This window comes from Rhipicephalus microplus, chromosome 5, assembly GCF_043290135.1.
Source record: "Rhipicephalus microplus isolate Deutch F79 chromosome 5, USDA_Rmic, whole genome shotgun sequence".
Lineage (NCBI taxonomy): Eukaryota > Metazoa > Arthropoda > Arachnida > Ixodida > Ixodidae > Rhipicephalus > Rhipicephalus microplus.
Window position 1 is genome coordinate 160498761 of NC_134704.1, and position 20480 is coordinate 160519240.

Sequence of the window (20480 nt, forward strand, 5' to 3'; positions counted from 1 at the left end):
TATATATATATATATATATATATATATATATATATATATATATATATATATATATATATAGGTATGGGATATGGCACAACGGGAGCGTTGTCAACAAGGATAAATATATTTATTTCTCAACAGTTTCGGGAGGGGACCTCCCTTCATCAGGGGATGAGTTATACTGACATGAACTTCCTTGCTGCCGCGTCCCTCTCGCCTTGAAAGACGTTTGCGAGGGTGAGAGGGAACTGGAAGAAGGAAAAAAAAAGAGAGAAAAAAGACGAAAAAAGAAAGAAAAGAAAGAAAGTAAAAAACAGGAAGAACCACTGTCAACACTGAGAACGAAGCCAACTGTCCGTCTACATCCACCTACGGTTCATATCACGTGCTGTTCAGTTCTTGGCGTGTGTCGGGCCACCCAAGATTGTCGCCGCGGTGCCGGGAGGGTCCGGGACGGCGTGCCTAAAGAAAGGGGTTTCCCCGTAATTGGTCGTTTGGTCGTTCGGCGGGCAGTGGGCGGTGTGTGTAAAGGAAAGGTTTCTCGTTAATGGGTCGGTCGGCTATTTACCTTTAATCTTCGTCCGTTTCCCTTCAACGGTCATGAAGTGGTAGGCGAACGTAAACACTTTGTATGTGCATGTGAAAAAAAAAATATATATATATATATATATATATATATATATATATATATATATATATATATATATATATATATATATATATATATATATATATATATATATATATATATATATATTGTCACGGGCTAAGTAGATGCCTGAGGATGACGACGACGAAGTGCTGAACGGGAACGTGCTCGGACTACAGCAGCGTCGTACGCATTAGCTCGCCAGTATATTCGCCAGTACGCTTTTGCTCACCAGTGCATACTTCATTCCCCGTAACATCATTGGTGGAGGTGCGGGGTACCACTCGCTATACAGCCCAACGAGCTGGATCTTCGCAGCGGACAGCGCATTGCAGGTACCACGATGACTGACCAGGCTACTCAATGTCAGCAAGATTCGTCAGCCCCGCAGCCGATTGTTGTGGTGCAACCTCGTGACCCAGGTCCATTCAACGGCACAAGCGGTATAAACGTCGATGACTGGCTGGTTCAATATGAGCGCGTCAGCAGCAGCAACCATTGGGGTCCGACGCTTATGTTGGCGAACATCATCTTCTACTTGCATGGCACGGCAAAACTCTGGTACGAGACACATCAAGAAAAGTTGACTAGCTGGGACGTCTGTGAGCAGAAATTGCGCTATCTATTTGGGAAATCCATCGGACGTCAAGTGGCCGCAAAGAAAGAGCTTGCGACTCGTGCCCAGACATCCACAGAGCCGTACATCGCGTACAACCAGGACGTGTTGGCTTTGTGCCGCAAGGTCGACAAGGACATGCTCGACGAGGACAAAGTCGGACACATCCTGAAAGGAATTGCGGATGACGCCTTCAATTTTCTCCTGTGCAAGGACTGCTCGATGGTGGAGTCGGTCATCGAAGCATGTCGTCGCTTCGAACAGGCAAAAAGTAGGCGCATAGTTCACCGATTCGACCGCCTTCCCAACACGGCGGCTACGTCCTCTTGCGAAGATTTGCCCACACTACACCAACCACCAGCGCCAGAAAACGTCACCAGAATAGTCCGTCGGGAACTCGAGGCTATGGCTCCCGCTATGTCTGGCGTCCGCGTCGGGCGCAGTGCTCGCGCAGCGGCAACAAGGCATGCACCGCGTCGTCGCGTATACAAGCCGACTGTTGTCGCGATCGGAACAAAATTATTCCATCACAGAACGCGAGTGCTTAGCTCTCGTCTGGGCCATTGCGAAATTCCGACCGTACCTGTACGGCCGACCATTCTCAGTTATTACCGACCACCACGCGCTTTGCTGGCTCTCCTCACTCAAAGACCCTACGGGACGCCTTGGTCGCTGGGCGCTGCGCTTACAAGAGTACACTTTTTCCGTATCCTATAAATCCGGACAACTTCACAAGGATGCCGACTGCTTGTCCCGTTACCCAGTTGATCCCCCTGACACGAGGGAAGATGAGCAAGAGGCCCTCGTTCTTTCAATTACCGACTTCACCGACATAGCTGCTGAACAACGCCGCGACCCCTCTTTGCGTGCTATTATCAATGGTCTGCACTCTCCCCACCCTGATCACTCCTTACAACTGTTCGTTCTTCACAACGACATCTTGCACCGCTACAACACCCGCCCTGATGGTGCTGAGCTTTTACTCGTTGTTCCTGTGCATCTTCGCTCAGACGTTGTGGCCCAGCTGCATGATGCCCCCTCCGCTGGACACCTCGGGGTGTCACGCACGTATGACCGCATTCGCCACCGATTCTTTTGGCCTGGCCTCTACCGTTCTGTGCGACAGTACGTAGCGGCATGCGACCTCTGCCAGCGCCGCAAGACACCTGCTCTGAGACCTGCTGGTACCTTCCAGCCCATTGAAGTACCAGATGAGCCATTTTTCCGAGTCGGCCTTGATCTTCTAGGACCCTTTCCCGTGTCGGCCACCGGTAATAAGTGGATTGCTATTGCTACCGACTATGCAACGCGGTATGCCGTTACACGCGCCCTCCCCACCAGCTGCGCTACTGATGTAGCCGATTTCCTTCTTCATGACATCATTCTGCGTCATGGTGCTCCTCGTCAGTTGATCACCGACCACGGCAGCTGTTTTCTATCTAAAGTAGTCGACGAGCTCCTGCGATCCTGCTCTACCCACCACAAGTTCACTACAGCGTACCATTCGCAAACCAATGGCCTCACGGAACGCCTCAACCGTACCTTGACGAATATGTTAGCGATGTACGTCTCCAAGGATCACAAAAATTGGGACATCCACTTACCTTTCGTTACCTTCGCGTACAACAGTTCACGTCATGATACAGCTGGATTTTCCCCTTTTTACCTACTGTTAAGTTATGACCCGCCTTTGCCCATAGACACCATGCTCCAATCTGACGCCCCCTCATCGACTGCTTATGCTCGTGATGCCCTGGCCCAAGTTGACATTGCCCGCCAAGTCGCCCGGGATCGTTTATGTGCCTCGCAGCTTAACCAAAAGAGTGCTTACGATCGCCGGCACCGCGACGTGCAGTACTCTCCGGGGTCACTCGTCTTGCTGTGGTTCCCATCACGTCGTGTTGGTCTCAGCGAAAAACTAATGTCCCGTTACGTTGGCCCCTACCGTGTCATACGCAAGGTCACCAGCGTGACCTATGAGATAGCTCCGCTCCATACCACGTCAGTACCAGCGTCAGTCCCGACCGATATAGTGCACGTCTCACGGCTTAAACCATACTTCTCACGCCTCGAGGATTGATCGCACCGGTACGGTGCTTCTGCAGCCGGCGGGTAATGTCACGGGCTAAGTAGATGCCTGAGGATGACTACGACGAAGTGCTGAACGGGAACGTGCTCGGACTACAGCAGCGTCGTACGCATTAGCTCGCCAGTATATTCGCCAGTACGCTTTTGCTCACCAGTGCATACTTTATTCCCCGTAACAATATATATAATGAGATCTAACAGACAGTAATGCCAAGGAATGTACAGGGGAAGTTATTAGAATAAATGGAATGTAAATAAGAAGAAAGAAAAGTGGATGAAAAAATAACCAGCCGTGGGCAGCCCTGCCCACGGCTGGTTATTTTTTTATCCACTTTTTTTCTGTATATATATATATATATATATATATATATATATATATATATATATATATATATATATATATATATATATATATATATATTACGGGGCTGATGGCGTGCTTGCTGACGGCGACAGGATCACTATGATATGGCCTTGGTGATTCCTGCCACACTGCATGGTGCATGTCAAAAATATATCGCTGGGCTCAAATACGCAACGTTCGGAAACGTAATGAAAGAAGGTGTTCATTTGCTTCTAGCAAAGACAACAAGGTGCTTTCGGGTAGCTCGGACAGGACGCGTGAATTCTTCACCAAACAAAAATTTGTGCCTTTTAGCTTAGAGCCATTCGAAAGGATAGATTCATTAGTTTTGAAGGATGACAGCTTGACTATGATGGGTCGTTTACGGCTAGCGTTGTAGCGCCCTAGTCGATGCGCAAACTGTATACCTCTAGATTCGACTGTAAGACCAAATCTTTCAAGGCAGGGTTACACAATTATTTCTTCTGATTGGGCGTATGTTTCCTTCGGGTTGGTGTCAGCAAAGCCTTAGAATATTAAGTTCTTGCACCGGGAATGGTTTTTTTTGTCAATCTGGCCTTCAATGCCACACATCCGATGGGTTGGTTGACACGTATTGGAGTTAAGAGTGTCTACTTCTGTTGGAAAAGCTAAAAGATTTTGGCAATAACTTTGAAGGTCTGCGAGGCGAGTGCTTAAGTCAGCGACTTTGTTGTTCGTGCTCACTAGCTGAGTTTCAGACTCTGCATCTCAGATATTAAAGTGGCCTGGCCGGCAGATAGCTTGCGTAGTTTTTTTGAGGAGGACTTTTCCTAGGCCGTAGTTTGTCTCAACATCCCCTGATAGTAGTAGCAAAGCACGCCCGACATCAATGCATTCAGAAATACGTAAAACAGCGCTGTGCGCTTGGCAGCTGCACCAAAAAATAATCGCTAGATTGTTTAGCATGAGCTTGATACGAACTGCCAACCTGAACATCACAAGGAACGGGGTTGTGGTCTGCGTTGGGGCACAGCCGCGAAGCCCACAGTCGCGGTAGATGGTGGTTGCTGCTTTATAGGCTGCGCCGACGATGTTGTCGATGGTGATAGGGCAGCTGGGTTGATTTTGACGATTCACTGTACGGGTAGAGGCGCCGCCGAACGTCCTGAAACATGTGTGACAGGGAGAAGGTGAACGCGTGGTTTGCTTCTGTTGGCAGCAGACACGAAGGTTCCCCAAGTGGTAAATGAGGCTGCCAGAAAGGCAGACATGAGCACATCGGCGATGATGCGGGCAAAAACCTGCATGACCAGGAGAAACTGGTTAGCGGTTTGTGTAGTGGCACAGCCGCAAAGTCCGCAGTCGTGGTAGATGGTGGTTGCTGCTTTATAGGCTACGCAGACGATGTTGTCGACGGCGATAGGGCAGCTGGGTTGATTTTGACTATCCACTGTAGGGGTAGAGGCACTGCCGAACGTCCTGAAACATGTGTGACCGGGAGAAGGTGAACGCGTGGTTTGCTTCTGTTGGCAGCAGACACGAAAGTTCCCCAAGTGGTAAATGAGGCTGCCAGAAAGGCAGACACGAGCACATCGGCGATGATGCAGGCAAAAACCTGCATGATCAGGAAGAACGGGTCAGCGGTCTGCGCAGTGGTACAGCCGCGAAGCCCACAGTCGCAGTAGATGGTGGTTGCTGCTTTATAGGCTGCGCAGACGATGTTGTCGACGGCGATAGTGCAGCTGGGTTGATTTTGACTATCCACTGTAGGGGTAGAGGCGCTGCCAAACGTCCTGAAGCATGGGTGACAGGGAGAAGGCGAACGCGTGGTTTTCTTCTGTTGGCAGCAGGCACAAAGGTTCCCTAAGTGGTAGGTGAGGCTGCCAGAAAGGCAGACACGAGCACATCGGCGATAATGCAGGCAAAAACCTGCATGATCAGCAAGAACGGGTTAGTGGTCTGCGCAATGGCACAGCCACGAAGCCCACCCGAATGATTTAAGTGGCCCTTTAAAAGGAGACATCATACGAGTTCTAGATTATTTGACACTATAAGAGCTAAATGATGACTGATTTTTTTGCAAGACCTATCTCGCACACAATATCGTGACGCGCTTTCCAGCTAATCGAGACACCTTCAGTACATCGAAGGTTTTCAGCAGAAAATTGTCTCCTTGTGCTTCGCTTGAATTGCATCTTTACAGCTACAAATCAGGCATATACCAACAGGGGTACTAAAGGAAAATAAAAAAAAATATTGTTACATATGAAGACAAAGTGGAGGGAGAAAAAAAAGACAGGGTTACTGCCCATTTTCCCCGGCTAGTCAATGCAGCGCTTCCGTCTACGTGATGCACAGGAAGAAGGTGTGCATTGCCTTCGCCAGGTGGCGAAGGTCCGGGTAACCTGGATTGGTTGGGCCCTGAGGATCAGGGCTAAGCCAAACACGGCTACCCACGTGTGCATGCCACTGTATCAAGTGATATTACGTGATGGTGGCCATCCCAGTGCGCCGCTTTCCACGCGTTTAACAAAACACGCCCCAATTGCGGCAATGTGTACGGTAGCAGCCATCCTGTGGGCACATCCTTAACTCTCTAATTTGCAGCCAAAAAACTGCCCTAACAATTATTGCAGTGCCGCTTCATAACACACGGCCAAAATATCAAGAGCAGGTTCACCATGCCACATTCTCTCCTCTACATGCATGTCACCTTCACCACACTTCCTCACCTGTCGTAACCGGAACCGGGGCAGGCTGACGTCGACGTCGCACTCACGGAACTGCAACTCGAATGCACCAACGCTAAGCTGCTCTTGGAGCGCCCCAAGTCCGTACAAGTCTTGGGGCAGAAAGAGCACCATGACGGCACCCGAGTGCCGATACGGTAGCACTAGCGCAGTGGCGCCCAGTGAAGGACAGTCGGCCAGCAGGAACCGACCTGACTGGTGCATCATGCGAACCTTCAAGGTAGACGCAAACTCACATTGCATGTCTGAATTTACACACAATCAGCTGCAATCACGCTACAGTGAGAAATAATGCAACAAGAAAGGTAGAAACTGCGGCGTAGACAATCACATGTCTACCTTGCTTTCTAAATCACTTGTACTGTACACGCGGGGTGAAATCTGGCTGCAAAAATTCTGCAGATCTTACACACCGTCTGAATCATTGTGCTGCTAAGTAGCAAGCAAAGATGAGCGCGCATCACCTTGCTTATCCTTAAGGCAGGTGAATTAAGCCAGTCATGTCATCACATTCACCTCAGTAATATGCACATAGAATATGGTGTAATCTGGAACCATCTTTATGAAGCGTAGATTTTGGTAAATACAATACATGACCGTCAATTTGACTCATGCTATACCATGCCAATTTCATTTTACATCATGATGACGAATCCGCCGGAAGCCCAGCAATACAGTGTACCTTAATCATGCCATTCATGACATGCACGTCATGTTTATCGTGTTAGCACCTGTAATTTATGTTCTTTATGCAGTCCTGTCACACAAAATCAATTTCGATGTTCGTGAAGAAAACGAACCAGTGTGAGCGAATCATGAGCTCGGATTGTGTCATTTCGTAGGTAGCATACATATAATTTTAGTCTGACCCCCTGTCATTTATGCTTTGGATGCGGAGCATCTCTTGCTGATGTCTGTGTTCCGTGGCACCGGCGTCCGCACTCGCACTACGCATGCGTAACTGTCCTCCTTTCGTCTCTCCCACATCTGCGAGACTCTTTCCACTTCTCTCCTGCCACCTGCTCGCGCTTCTCTTGTGTTATCTTTTCTGCTCTCGCCGAGCATTCGCTACTCTCCTCCTTTCCTCTCTCCAACAGCTGCGCGTTACTTTCTCCATTTTTCTCCTACCACCGGCTCGCTCTTCTGCTGCGTTATCACTTACGCTCTCCCGGAGCACGCGCAACTCTCTTTCTTTACTCTCTGCAACAGCTGCGCGTTACTCTACCCGCTTGCGCTTCTCCTGCGTTATCGCTTCTGAAAGCGGTGCATAGCTACTCCCCTTCTCTAGTCTTCTCTCCTTCAAGTGCTAATATCAAGCGTGTAGACAGCTGCGCTTGCTTCGGTTGACTCTGCTTGGCTCCGTTGAAGCTAACGCAGGCAGCGTCTGCTAGCAAAAACTTTATTTAAAAAAATCGGTAGATCCCACGTCAAGTGACAATCGATGATATGCGAAGCACGAATGAGAAAGGTTGATATGTCACTTTGAAATCAGCACAATGGTATGAGGAGGAGGTAAATGATCCCGTACATAACTTTCGTGTCATCTTTATTATGTTTGGATGTGTCGTTTACCTTCGTCATCTATACACGTCACGTGATACCAAATTAAGTATATGTGCAGCTAGCGGAACGCTCCACGAGCATGCTATGAGCCTGGTATGTTGTGATGTTCTTACATGACACGCGTGTCAGGATTGTCATGTTTGCACCAGTCATATATCTAGTCATCCTTTGACGTGACGTAACACCAGATTTGGTATATGCGGAGCCAGCAAAACGGCCGCGAACGCGTCATGAAGGGCCCAATATACTCTAATGTAGTGTTGACACGCGCGCACGCTGGGAACAGCGACCCTACGCTAGCAAAACATGAGCACTCCTATTGTCTTACGCCAGGCGCGACCGGCGCGACCGGCGCGATCGGCGCGACCAGCGTCCGTTGGCGCGGCCCGACGGCAACCGCCGCAAAATGCGACATGCTGGATTTTGTGCCGATGCGTTACCAAGACAACACTGCGTCTTCCTCTTTTCGTGACAGAGGGACACCGGGTGCGCCGAAACACGCATGCGCCAAAGACACGCATGGCGGTGTGCACTTGCCAGTATTTGGCAGGACCAGCGCCTGGCGTGGCAACGCCGGCGTGACGCAACGAAATGAACGCCGGTGAACACGTGCACCGCGTCACGTAGAAATGTACTGGCGCCTTGACTATGGAGTGTAGTCATGTTCTCACACAACACGCATCCCATGATTCTCATGTTTGCACCAGTCACATACCTTCGGCAACTGTTAACGTCACGTAATACCAAATATGGCATGTGTGAAGCTTGCGAAACGGCCACGAGCACATCATGAGTGTGGCAAGCAGTAATGTTGTTACATGACAAGCATGTCGTGATTATTATGTTTGTATGTGTTATTTACTTATGTGGTCCATTCGCGTCGCGTAATACCGAGTTTGGTTCATGTGAAGCTAGCGAAACGGCCGCAAGCGCATCGTGAGCGTAGCATGTAGTCGTGTTGTTACGTGACCTGCATCTCATGTTTATGATGTTTGCGCCAGTATCGTACCTTCGTCATCCATTCACGTCTCGTAATACCAAATTTGGCGTAAGTGAAGCCAGCGGAACGCCCGCCAGCGCATCATGCAGGTGGCATGTAGGCATGTTGTTACACGACACGCCATCTCATGATTATCATGTTTGCGTCAGTCACATACCTTCGCCAGCTATTCACGTACCATACTACCAAATTTGATAGATATGATGCTAGCGAAATGGCCACGAGTGCATCATGAGCTTGGCATGTAGTCATGTTCTTACATGACACGCATGTCATGGTTTTCATGTTAGGGTCTGTCGCTTGTGTTCACCATGCAATCATGTCATAGCATACCGATTTCGCAACGTGCCCCGTGAACGAAACCACCGCAAGAGCTGCAGGACCATGAAATGTAAATCATGACGTCAATTCACATAAATGTGATGATCTTCAAGTTATGGTTAATGAAATATGTTCTTCATACAGTCATGTTATGCCATACCAAGTTTGGTATTTTATACCATAATCGAAACGGCAAGGAGAGCTAAAAGTCTTGGGCGGATAGATAGATAGATAGATAGATAGATAGATAGATAGATAGATAGATAGATGGATAGATAGATAGATAGATAGATAGATAGATAGATAGATAGATAGATAGATAGATAGATAGATAGATAGATAGATAGATAGATAGATAGATGGATAGATAGATAGATAGATAGATATATAGATAGATAGATAGATAGATAGATAGATAGATACGCTCAAAGTCGTCGAAGTTCGCTAAGAAACGCTTCGTATTTAAAAAAAACTGCTCGCACTCCACAAATGTTTACTGGTCACTACGTATATATAGGCAGTGTGTGAGTGAGTGAGTGAAACAACTTTATTCCGTCCACAATAGACGCGAGTAAACTCAGCGTCACCTGGCTAGGCCCACTCGGGGACCATCAGGTTAAACCTGACGGCCCTCGCACGGGCCCTCTGGACGGCCAGGATTTGAGAGGTCTGGTCCTGGGCCTTAATGAGTCGCTTCATTTCCTCTTGGGTGAAAGGGGGACCGGCGGAGGCGCAGCCCCACAGTACATGCTCGAAGTCCGCGTAACCACCACACAGGGGGCAGTCCGGGCTTGGAAACCGTTCAGGGTACATTGTGTGCAGTGCCGCAGGGCTCGGGTAAGTGTTTGTTTGTAGCAGTCGGAGAGTAACAGCTTGGGCCCTGCATAGCGAGGAGTGTGGTAGAGGCAGCAGTCTTCTTGACAGATAGTGGTGCTTGCATATCTCGTTGTACGAGCAGAGAGGCTCAGGTCGCCCAGGAGATGACACGTTACCCGGCACACGGTCAGTCAAACCTCGTGCAGCCGAGTGCGCCTCCTCGTTGGGATTGAGCGAGGCACCCTCAATGGTTCCAAGGTGCGCAGGAAACCAGACCAATGAGTGATTTTTGAGGTGTTTGACTTTTTGAATAATCTGTAGGACCTGGGGAGCCACCATGCCCATCTGGAAGGCCTTGATAGCGGCCTTGGAGTCTGAATAAATTGTGTCATGTGCACCGTCCATCAATGCAAGAGCAATGGCAACCTGCTCTGCAACGCTGGAACTAGAAGTGCGGATGGTAGCGCAGCTGATGACTCTGCAATCACAGTCGACGACCACTGAGGAAAAGGCTTCTTCTTGAATGTACGAAGCAGCATCGACGAAGCAGGCTCGATCCTTGTCCAAGCGGGCACTGGCGAGCAGAGATTTACCCCTGGCTCGTCTTCGTGCTTCGTTGTAGGTTGGATGCATATTGCGCGGCATCCGCGCAATCTGGATCTTGGATCTTACGTCGTTGGGCATCTTCACAGCGTCAGGACCGACAACCGTGGGGTTTCGTCCCAGCATGCCGAGTATGGCTCTACCCGCTGGGGTGCCAGACAGTCTGACAAACTGTGCATACTCTTGGGCTTCGACAATTTCTTCGAACGTGTTGTGGATTCCCAACTTCAGGAGGTCTTCCGTGTGCGTTCGAACGGGAATGCCAAGGGCCAGCTTGAAGACTCTTCTGATTAGGGCATTGATTTTTTTGCGCTCCGACACGAGCCAGTTGTGCATAGCCGCCGAATAAGCGAGGTGGCATAGCACGAATGCGTGGATAATCCGGATCAGATTGTCCTCCCTGATTCCGCGGTGCCTGTTAGCGATTCTTCGAATCAGTCCGAGGGCGCTTTCGGTCTTGGAACAAATGCGTTTGACGGCGGTTCCATTGGCTCCGTTAGACTCGATAAACATTCCAAGGACCCTGATAGTGTCCACCCGCGGAACTGGGGAGCCGTTACCGGTGAATAACGTAATGTGGCTTTCCATTGCTGGCTTCCAGGACCGGTGAGAACCGCCTCTGGGCCTCTTCTTATACAGTAAGAGCTCGGACTTAGCGGGCGAGCACCTTAGCCCGGTGGGGATGAGATAGCGCTCCGTCACATCGATGGCCTCTTGCAAAGCACTCTCGACCTGACCCTCACATCCGCTGAGGCACCAGATGGTGATGTCGTCTGCGTAGATCGTGTGGTTAGTGTTCGGGATTTTGTTCAAGGCCCTCGACAGGTTGATCATGCAGATATTGAACAGCGTCGGGGAGATCACCGTCCCCTGAGGGGTCCCTTTTGGCCCAAGGGTAATTTCGTGGGTCAAAAATTCGTCAATCTTCAGTCTTGTGGACCGCGACGAAAGGAAGGAGCGCACAAAATTGTACGCCCGCTTGCCGACGTGAAACTCAGACAAGCTCTTGAGAATAAAGGCGTGTGATATGTTGTCAAAAGCCTTTTTCAAATCCAATCCAAGAATCGTCTTGGTGTCGGTGGAGCCGGAGTCAATGACCTGGTGCTTGATCAGCTTCATGGCGTCCTGAGTCGAGAGCCCCGACCGAAAGCCAATCATGTTGTGGGTATAGCATTCGTTAGACTCGAGGTGGTCAGTGAGGCGGTTGAGCATGGCATGCTCGGCCACCTTCCCGACGCACGACGTCAACGAGATTGGCCTAAGATTCTCGATGCTCGGTGCCTTACCCGGCTTGGGTATCAGTACTGTGCAGGCCGCTTTCCAGCTCTTGGGAATGAGACCGCTGCGCCAGATTTCGTTGATCTTGTCTGTAAGAAACTCGATCGAGTCGTCGTCGAGGTGCTTGAGCATTTTGTTGGTTACCCCATCTGGCCCAGGGGCGGATCTGCTATTGAGGGATGCGAGAACCCGCTTGACCTCAGCCACGGTGAAGTCCTCGTCCATCGATGGCGCGTCGCGCCCCTCGTAGTCGGGGAACTGGGGAGGTACCGTATCGTCCGTGGCCGCCAGGTACTTGTCTATGAGCTTCTCCGTGATCGCCTCATCTGGAGTTGAGTCAGTGGCCAAATGGACAGCTTTCGCCAAAGCTCTCTTCTGATTGGACTTGGTGTTGCCGTCGTGCAGTAGGTGTTTGAGGAGTCTCCAGCTTTTACCAGTCTTGAGTTGGCCCTCCATAGAATCACAGAGCTCATCCCATTGCTGCTTGCATAAGACCTTGCAATGATCTCCTACCGTTTTGTTGATTTCGGACATTTTCTTGCGCAGTCTTCTGTTATGGCGCTGAGTCTTCCATCTCGCGAGCAGTGCCTGCTTGGCTTCCAACAGATGCGCGAGCCTACTGTCCATCCTGCCCACCTCCAGATCAGTTGTCACCTCTTTGGTGGCGCTGGCCACATCTTCTTTTAACCCGTCGCACCAAGAGTCTAGGTCCGCATCCGGGGAAAGGGCGCGCTCGGAGCGGTTGGCTCGGAACAAGTCCCAGTCGATGAACTTATAGGTCCTCGTCTTGTTGCGGGCAACCTCTATGAGCACTTCGATGATGCAATGATCGCTACCGAGGTCGATAGCTGTGTTGGTTCATTTGACGTTTTCCAGACTCTTGACAAAGGTGAGATCCGGGGTTGTATCTCGGCACACCGAGTTCCCTCTCCTGGTTGGGAAGTCCTTATTGGTTACCAGTGTCAAATCTTCCTCCGTTGCCGTGAGCCATATGTCCCTACCCTTCGTCGTATTGGTGAGGTAACCCCACGCCTGATGCTGGGCATTGAAGTCCCCCATGACGACAAGAGGTTGACAGCCGGCAAAATGCACGGCCCTCTTCAGAAGACCACCAGCCCTGGCTCTGTGTATGCTGGGCCTGCAGTAGACATTTAATATGAAAATACTGTTCCTTCGTAAGCACCGCTTAGGGGGGTCGACTAGGAGTTCCGTCATGACGTATTCTACCCCATTGTCCGCTGGACCAAGGTCTCGCTGAATGCACGTGAACCTTTTACTGACCAGAGTGGCCACCCCCCTTCTCCCTTCAGTGGAAGCCACAGTGACAAAACCAGGGAGCCTGATGTGTGATGATGTGATCGTTTCTTGCAAGGTGTTAACTTGGGGTTTATCCTTTATGCCTTTTAGGTATTGTCGCAGGGTCGCCCGTTTGCTGACGAACCCTGCGCAATTCCACTGCCACATTGTTATGACGTTAGTTTCGTTATCCATGTTTGGGCTTGGGGATGGGTTTCGAGAGGGCCGCCTGCAGGATGGCACCCTCTGTCGGCGGGGCAATGACACTGTTCAAGTTTGGGACTGGTGTTGTCGATGTGCTTGGCAAAAATCCGTGGTGGGTCCCCTCCAGTCTAAGTATTCTCTCGCTGAGGGCGACCAGACCCAGCTGGGGGTGCGCGATCATTTCTTGTACTTGAGAGAGGCCTGACTGTATGTTGGAGATGGCCTTCTTGAGCTCCGAAAGGAGCTCCAGAGTCTCGTCTTCCCTTGAGCTATCCAGGGCGCGACGCTTCACTGCACCCGCCTTGGGGGGAGCCTCTGCCGTGTCCATGGCCGACGAACTCGTGGCGGCCGGAGGAGCCGGCGGTTTGAGCGCCAATTTTCTTATTTCGGCTATCTCGGTGGCTAGCCGACTGATTTCCTGCTTGAACTGGGCGTTTTCTTTCCTAAGACTATCATTGGCACGCCTAAGCTCTTTGAGCTCGTTCGTGAGACGCGGGTCGTGCGAGTCCTGGGAGTTGGACGCCTGCGCTTGGTTGCCACGGGCCCTATCGGCCCACGTTAGATAGGACTTGCCTTTACCACCGGAGGGTGTGTCGGATCTTGGCCTGTTGGACGAGCCGCTCCGGGTGCGGGACGTGGAGCGGCCTCTGGAGCCGGAGCGCGCTGGAGAAGGCGATGATGGTCGTGATCTTGGGGCAGAGCGGCTTTTGGAGCCCCGTCGGCTCATGGAGCGACCTCGCGAGCGCGAGCGTCGTTTTCCTCTAGGGCTAGGGCTACATGAGGCTTGAGAATAGAAGGATCGAAGGATTGACTGCGGGGGGAGCTCCTCTTGCTGTCTGGCGCGCTCGAAGCGTCGTCGGCGAACAATGTACGGAGTCTTGAATCTATGCGCACATTCTTTACTGGCAGTAAGGTGCGGACCGCCACAGAACTTGCATACTGGGGTGCATTGGTGCTGCTCATCAGGGTTTGGAAGGCCGCATCCCCGACAGACGACGTCGCTAGGTGTTGGACAGACATCGGCGCGATGCCCGAGTCTTCCGCAGGCGTGGCATACGTCCACTTGCTTTCTATATAGGGAACATTTCAACAGGAGCGTTCCGTACCTGACAAAATTCGGTACCCGGTGCCCGTCAAAGGCGATGATCACAGTCTCCGTCTGAGCAATTCTCTTAGCTGCCAGTGCGAGCGGGTTTTTCTGATTAACGATCTTGCCATCCAGCGTCGCAGGGTCGTCTTGCAACGGTATGCCACGTATGACCCCCTTGCACGTGGAGTGTGGGGCAGTCTCGTACGCGCAGAGTTCGTTGATGTTGCCCGAGATTCGGATTTGCTTGAGGCGGGAGTATAGATCGGCATTTTCCCGCCTAGGAGTGCTGGCCACCATAATCTTTTGCTGTAAGTTCGGGCACAGAGTGTCTTGTGAGAGCTCATCGGGTCCGATGCCGGCGGCTGCAAGTATAGCGTCAGCCACCGCAGCCGCTCCAATTTTGGAGATATTCAGTCCACCTCTTGGTCGAATGACGATTTTGGTGTCTTCTTTGGGAAGAACCGGCATTCGGCCTGCCCTAATAATCTTGGACTTCAGCGCTGCGCCGCTATGCTTGTCGCCACGGGACGCCGAAAGCGCTGCCGCGGCGTTAGGGCCACCTCCCCGCGATTTGGCGATAACTCTTCTGGCGCCCGCCGTTTGCCATCCCTGGTCTTGAGTGACTTCCTCAGGGGAAATGTTTTCTCCCTCTACTCGATATTCCATCATGGTAACGGACGAGTGGCGCCGAGCCACCCATGAGGCCGGCTAGGTGGCCTAGCTGAGCTAGGCCTAGGCCTGGTCTCCGAAGTGCTCGTTAGGTGAGACGCCGCCGACGGAGGCACACAAATGTCCGTAAAATGGTGAAAAATCACTCACTGTGGCAAAAGAGGGTGCCCGCGTGGTCCTTAGAACTTCGCGGAAAATATTTGCACAAATAAACATGGATACTCGACGACAAAATGCTAGAAAAGTTGGCAAAATCCGGGAGCCGACGCGAGCACGTCTTGACTCGCCGCCGCCAGCGTCTCCTCCTCCCATAGGCAGTGTGTGAAAATTCGCAGCGTGCCCTTTAAATAAACGCGGACTGCGGGTTTCTGTGCCAAGTCGGGGCCTCCCAGCTGTCATTGCCTAATAGCAGCGATTGGCAAGCGTCAGTAGGAAGCACTCGCTTTACGCCTTCCCGGTTTCTCATCTGCGCAACGCCGCGATGAGCGCCAGCGTCAACTTTAGCGTTAGCCACGATGCTTTTCATCTACACATGTTTTAAAATGCGAAGCAATTCTTAGCGAGCTTCGGCGACTTTGAGCGTATCTATCTATCTATCTATCTATCTATATATCTATCTCTCTAGCCACCTACGACTTTTAGCTCTTCTGGCCGTTTCGATTATGCTATCGATACCAAACGTGGTATGGCATAACATGACTATATGAAGAACATATTTGACTATCACAACATGCAAATCATGATATGTATGCTATGAATGTCATGATTTACATTTCATGGTCCTGCAGTTCTTGCGGGAGTTTCGTTCATATGGCATATTGCAAAACTGGTATGGTATGACATGATTGCATGGCGAACACAAGCGACAGACCCTAACATGAAAATTATGACAGACGTGTCATGTGACAACATCACTACATGCCACGCTCATGATGCGCCCGCGGCCGTTTTGCTAGCGTCACATATACCAAATTTGGTATAAGAATATTTGAATGGATCCTGTGAACATACGAGTCCTGTCAAAGATGCCTTCCAATCGTTTACGCTCACCTTTTTCGTCCTGCCAGGCGCTAAATGGAACTGGGCGTCGGTGGTGCACGCTCGGCTAAAACGCAACCGCCAACCACCTGCGAAGCCCACGAAGCTCAGTAGCAGCAACGAGGTGTGCGAAACAAGACCGGGCTGAGCCACCGCCAACGTTGATGATTCGGGTAGAATCTCGTGAGCGCCGAAGTGGGGCATCGCCTGGCGTGTGTCCTCAGCGATGCGCGCCAGGCTGCCGTCTGGGTCAGTGACGAAATTGTGCGGCCGCAAGCGCACGGGGCGGGCTCCATCTGAGCGTCGGAATTTGCGCCGGATTCGAAGGCTCCCGTCGTGGCAGATTAGGTTGCCCACCTTTAGGCGCAGTGAGGATACACTGCAGTGACCATCCCAAACAAGGAAAAATAAGACACTATCGCGTCGGCACATCAAAACGTTACACCATATCCCACTAAAGGGAACCATGTGTGGATGCGAAGCAGCGGGGAAATGGTTCGCTTGAGTGGGAGACGTACTTTATTGAGAACCTGTGCAGGCGCTATCACTGACATTGATGGCGGCGTTGATGATTGTGCTCACCGCAGCGTTGCTCAGAAGAGAAACCTTGAGAGGCGCCAAGCACGCAGTGACGGACCAGTGTTTCCTACCGCAACATGCCAATCGCTGTAATGAGCAATAAAAGACAGAAGACTCCAATAGGACGCAGGGACCTGCAGTCCACTTTTAGCTAACGCGCACGCTGCAAATTTTTATTCTTCAACAACACAAAGGAGCAATTTTCCACCGGCACTACCTTCGAAGTCAAGATCCAGTGCTTTTATATATGGGGTGGTCAGTGAACGACTCTGCAGCGCGAGCATTCAGTTTCTTTTTTTTTCAATCATGAAACTCCCTATCAGGCACTGCCTGAATCTCGGCGCTTCGAAGCGGGAGGAGAGGAGCGTAAGAGAGGAGAGAGAGAGGGAAGAGGCAGGCATGCGCAGTAGGGGGAAGAAGGGGAATTGGACGCCACAGGACCAAGGTACACAGTCTCCTTTGTAAGGTGCTTCACATCCAGAAGCAGAATACAAATGGCCAGGCCAGTCATTCGTCATTTCTGACTGTTCATTTTGTCCATCAATTCAACATTGCAATCTAGAAGTTTAGTGGGTTCAAGTCGGCAAGAACACACAGGCGCGAACTGCTGCAGCACCCCTGCCTTTCTGTTGAAGCACAGCAGCGATGAATGAATGGTGACCTTTCGTTGCTCGTGTTAATGTCTACTTGGAAATGTGCGTGAGGAAAGGGTACATTGTGCTTAAAAGGCAAAACACTCACAGCAAGTGTATTATGGTTAAAAGCACACAAATTCAGATCTAGCCATTACTATTGGGCGCGAGTCCCACCACTGGAAGCGCGACTGCTGCGATCGCCGTGACGTGCGGGGTTGCATCACGTTATCTCACCTCGCTCTGGCAAAGGATGGCTGGCAGTTTCATGAGTGTTTTTACCACGACTTCGCAGCGTTTTCATTTTCTAACTGCGTTGTTTTCCTCTCCAGTCTTTGCTAAAGCTTACTTCTCTCGCCAAGATAACGTTTACCACAGTCTCCGCTGCCACCTTCCTTCTCCCCGGATGTCCGTCCCCATGTGTGTGCCTGACCACACAGGCTTCCATGCGCCAGTGGCGTAGCCAAAGGGTGGCAAACACAGCCCATTCCACCCCACCCCCTTTCTTTTGAACCCAAATCTGAGCACACAGGACTCAGCATTTTTGCCTCCATCGAAAATGCAGCCGCCGCAGCCGGAATTCAATCCCGCGACCTGTGGGTCAGCATCCGAGTAACACCACCGCGGTGGGGCCCACTGAGAGAAGTTACAACTCTGAATGAGGCACGTGCGTGCGTGATTCTCAAGTTTGCCTGCGATAGTGTTACGGGGGTGAGAGAATGAATGAAATAAATATATGTGATATGTTACACGGCATCGGCAACGAAAGAGCATCATAGACGACGAAGACGATGAAAGCGACCGTGCTCGTGTTCTTGTTGCTGCTGTTCTTTCACCTTGGCTGCAGCTGCCTCTGACCATGCTGCCGACTCGACGCAACCTTATTGACGTTGATGTAGATTACACACCCGTTGTTGCACTGGTGGACAAAGGGGCTCACATATCAGTGATGAATTCAAAACATCGTTGCCGCCTTAGGAAAGTTTTAACGTCACCCACAGTACCACTCATCCAGGTCGCCGACAGCGGCACGTTTCCCGTGCTTGGAATGTGCTGCGCGCGTATAAGTGTGGCTGATTGCTTCACGACAGTGCTATTTGCTGTGCTCGAGAAACTTTCCCATGAACTCATCCTCGGCATGGACTTTTTATCCGCCCACTCTGCCCTTATTGATTGTGGAACCAGCATGCTTCAACTTGATTTACCGTGTTACCATGACGACCCAACACCAGCTCAACCCCATCTGTGTTCTGCAGATCACATTCGCCTAGCACCTCAAGCCGTTACTTACGTGAATCTGAGATTTGTCCCTCCTGTTTCCGATGATGACTACATGTTGACACCTATTGCTGACGTTCTGCTGGCCAAAATGTTGCCGTGCCTAACACACTTTTGACAGTCACGGGAAATACAGCATCTCTTCCGATCCTAAACTTCAGCTGATGCGCTCAAGTTATCCCAGATGGTATGACTTTGGCAATAGTTTTTTCTATAGATGCTGCTTTTTCAGCGTTTGTTGCCGAATCTTCTTCGTCCTCTGCTCCGTTTACATCCTCGAAGAGCGCAGCGGATGCCACCATCGACAAGATGATCGCTCCGGACCTTCTTCCAGCACAGACAGCTGACATCCGGCACCTGCTGAAAGCCTACCATGACATCTTTGATTTTGATGACCGCTCTTTGCGTCAGACATCCTTTGTAACTCATAGGATTAACACTGGAGACGCTAGCCCCATCCGACGACGTCCTTATTGCGTGTCTAATGCTGAGTGACAAGTTATTCAGCACGAAGTTGAAGAAATGCTCACAAAAAACGTCATCGAACCTTCCTGCAGTCCATGGGCATCGCTGGTCGTGCTATTCAAGAAGAAGGATGGCAGCTGGCGCTTTTGCGTAGATTACCGTCACTTAAACAAAGTAACACGTAAGGACGTGTATCCACTGCCGCAGATTGACGATGCTCTTGACTGCCTACATGGGGTCTGCCTACTTTTCATCTATCGACTTGCGATCAGGATACTGGCAGATTTCTGTCGATCATCGAGACCATGAAAAAACCACATTCATCACACCGGATGCACTTTTCCTGTTCAAGGTTATGCCATTCGGATTGTGTAATGCGCCAGCTACATTTGAAAGAATTATTGACTCTCTCTTGCGTGGATACAAACGGACCACGTGCCTGTGCTATCTCGATGACGTCATCGTATTTTAATCTACATTCTAAAGCCACCTTAGCCGCCTAACGGCTGTTCTTGAGGTTTTCCGGAACGCAGGACTTCAGCTCAACTCTTCCAAATGTCGCTTTGGCCGTCGGAAAATCACTGTGCTGGGCCACCTTGTCAGTGCTCGGGGCGTGCAACCTGATCCTGACAAAATTCAAGTTGTCAAAGATTTTCCCATACCACGTTCCGCAAAAGATGTACAGAGTTTTATCGGCCTTTGTTCTTGCTTTCAATATTTCGTGAAGAATTTCGCTTACATTGCCCGACCACTTACGGAGCTACTCAAGGAGGACATGCCTTTTTATTGGGGTATTGACCAAGCAACTGCCTTCAGCACCCTTACAACATTACTTACTTCCCCACCCATCTTGGCCCATTTCAACCCGTCAGCCCGTACTGAAGTTCGTACCGATGCCAGCGGATATGGAAATGGTGCTATTCTCGCCCAGTGGCAGCGAGGACAAGATCGCGTCATTTCTTATGCCAGTCGCCTCCTTTCTCCTTCGGAGAGCAAGTTTTCCGTTACAGAGCATGAGTACCCAGCACCTCCACCTAATTTTACGGGGGTGAGAGAATGAATGAAATAAATATATTTACAAAATATACAGGGAGAGTCAGAGGCAGCTGCAGCCAAGATGGAAGAACAGCAGCAACAACACGAGCACGGTCGCTTTCATCGTCTTCGTCATCTATGATGCTCTTTCGTTGCCGATGCCGTGTAACAATATTAGCAGGAAGGTTGCAGTGGCATGCGGC

The 20480-nt window shown here is 50.6% G+C and overlaps 2 protein-coding genes across 3 annotated transcripts in view; one reads left to right on the top strand and one right to left on the bottom strand.

Moving 5' to 3' along the window:
- Positions 1-20480, bottom strand: part of LOC119174152 (iris-like) — a 155928-nt gene that overhangs the window by 129429 nt on the left and 6019 nt on the right. For both annotated transcript variants that reach the window (XM_075896142.1, XM_075896143.1), the window contains exons 3-4: positions 16301-16667; positions 6393-6623 (exon numbers count right to left, since the gene is read on the bottom strand). In XM_075896142.1, the coding sequence (XP_075752257.1) occupies positions 6393-6623; positions 16301-16667 (598 nt within the window). The remainder of the gene's footprint in view (positions 1-6392; positions 6624-16300; positions 16668-20480) is intronic.
- The window catches only part of LOC142817999 (uncharacterized), a 46241-nt gene that overhangs the window by 22644 nt on the left and 3117 nt on the right, over positions 1-20480 (top strand). The window lies entirely within an intron of this gene.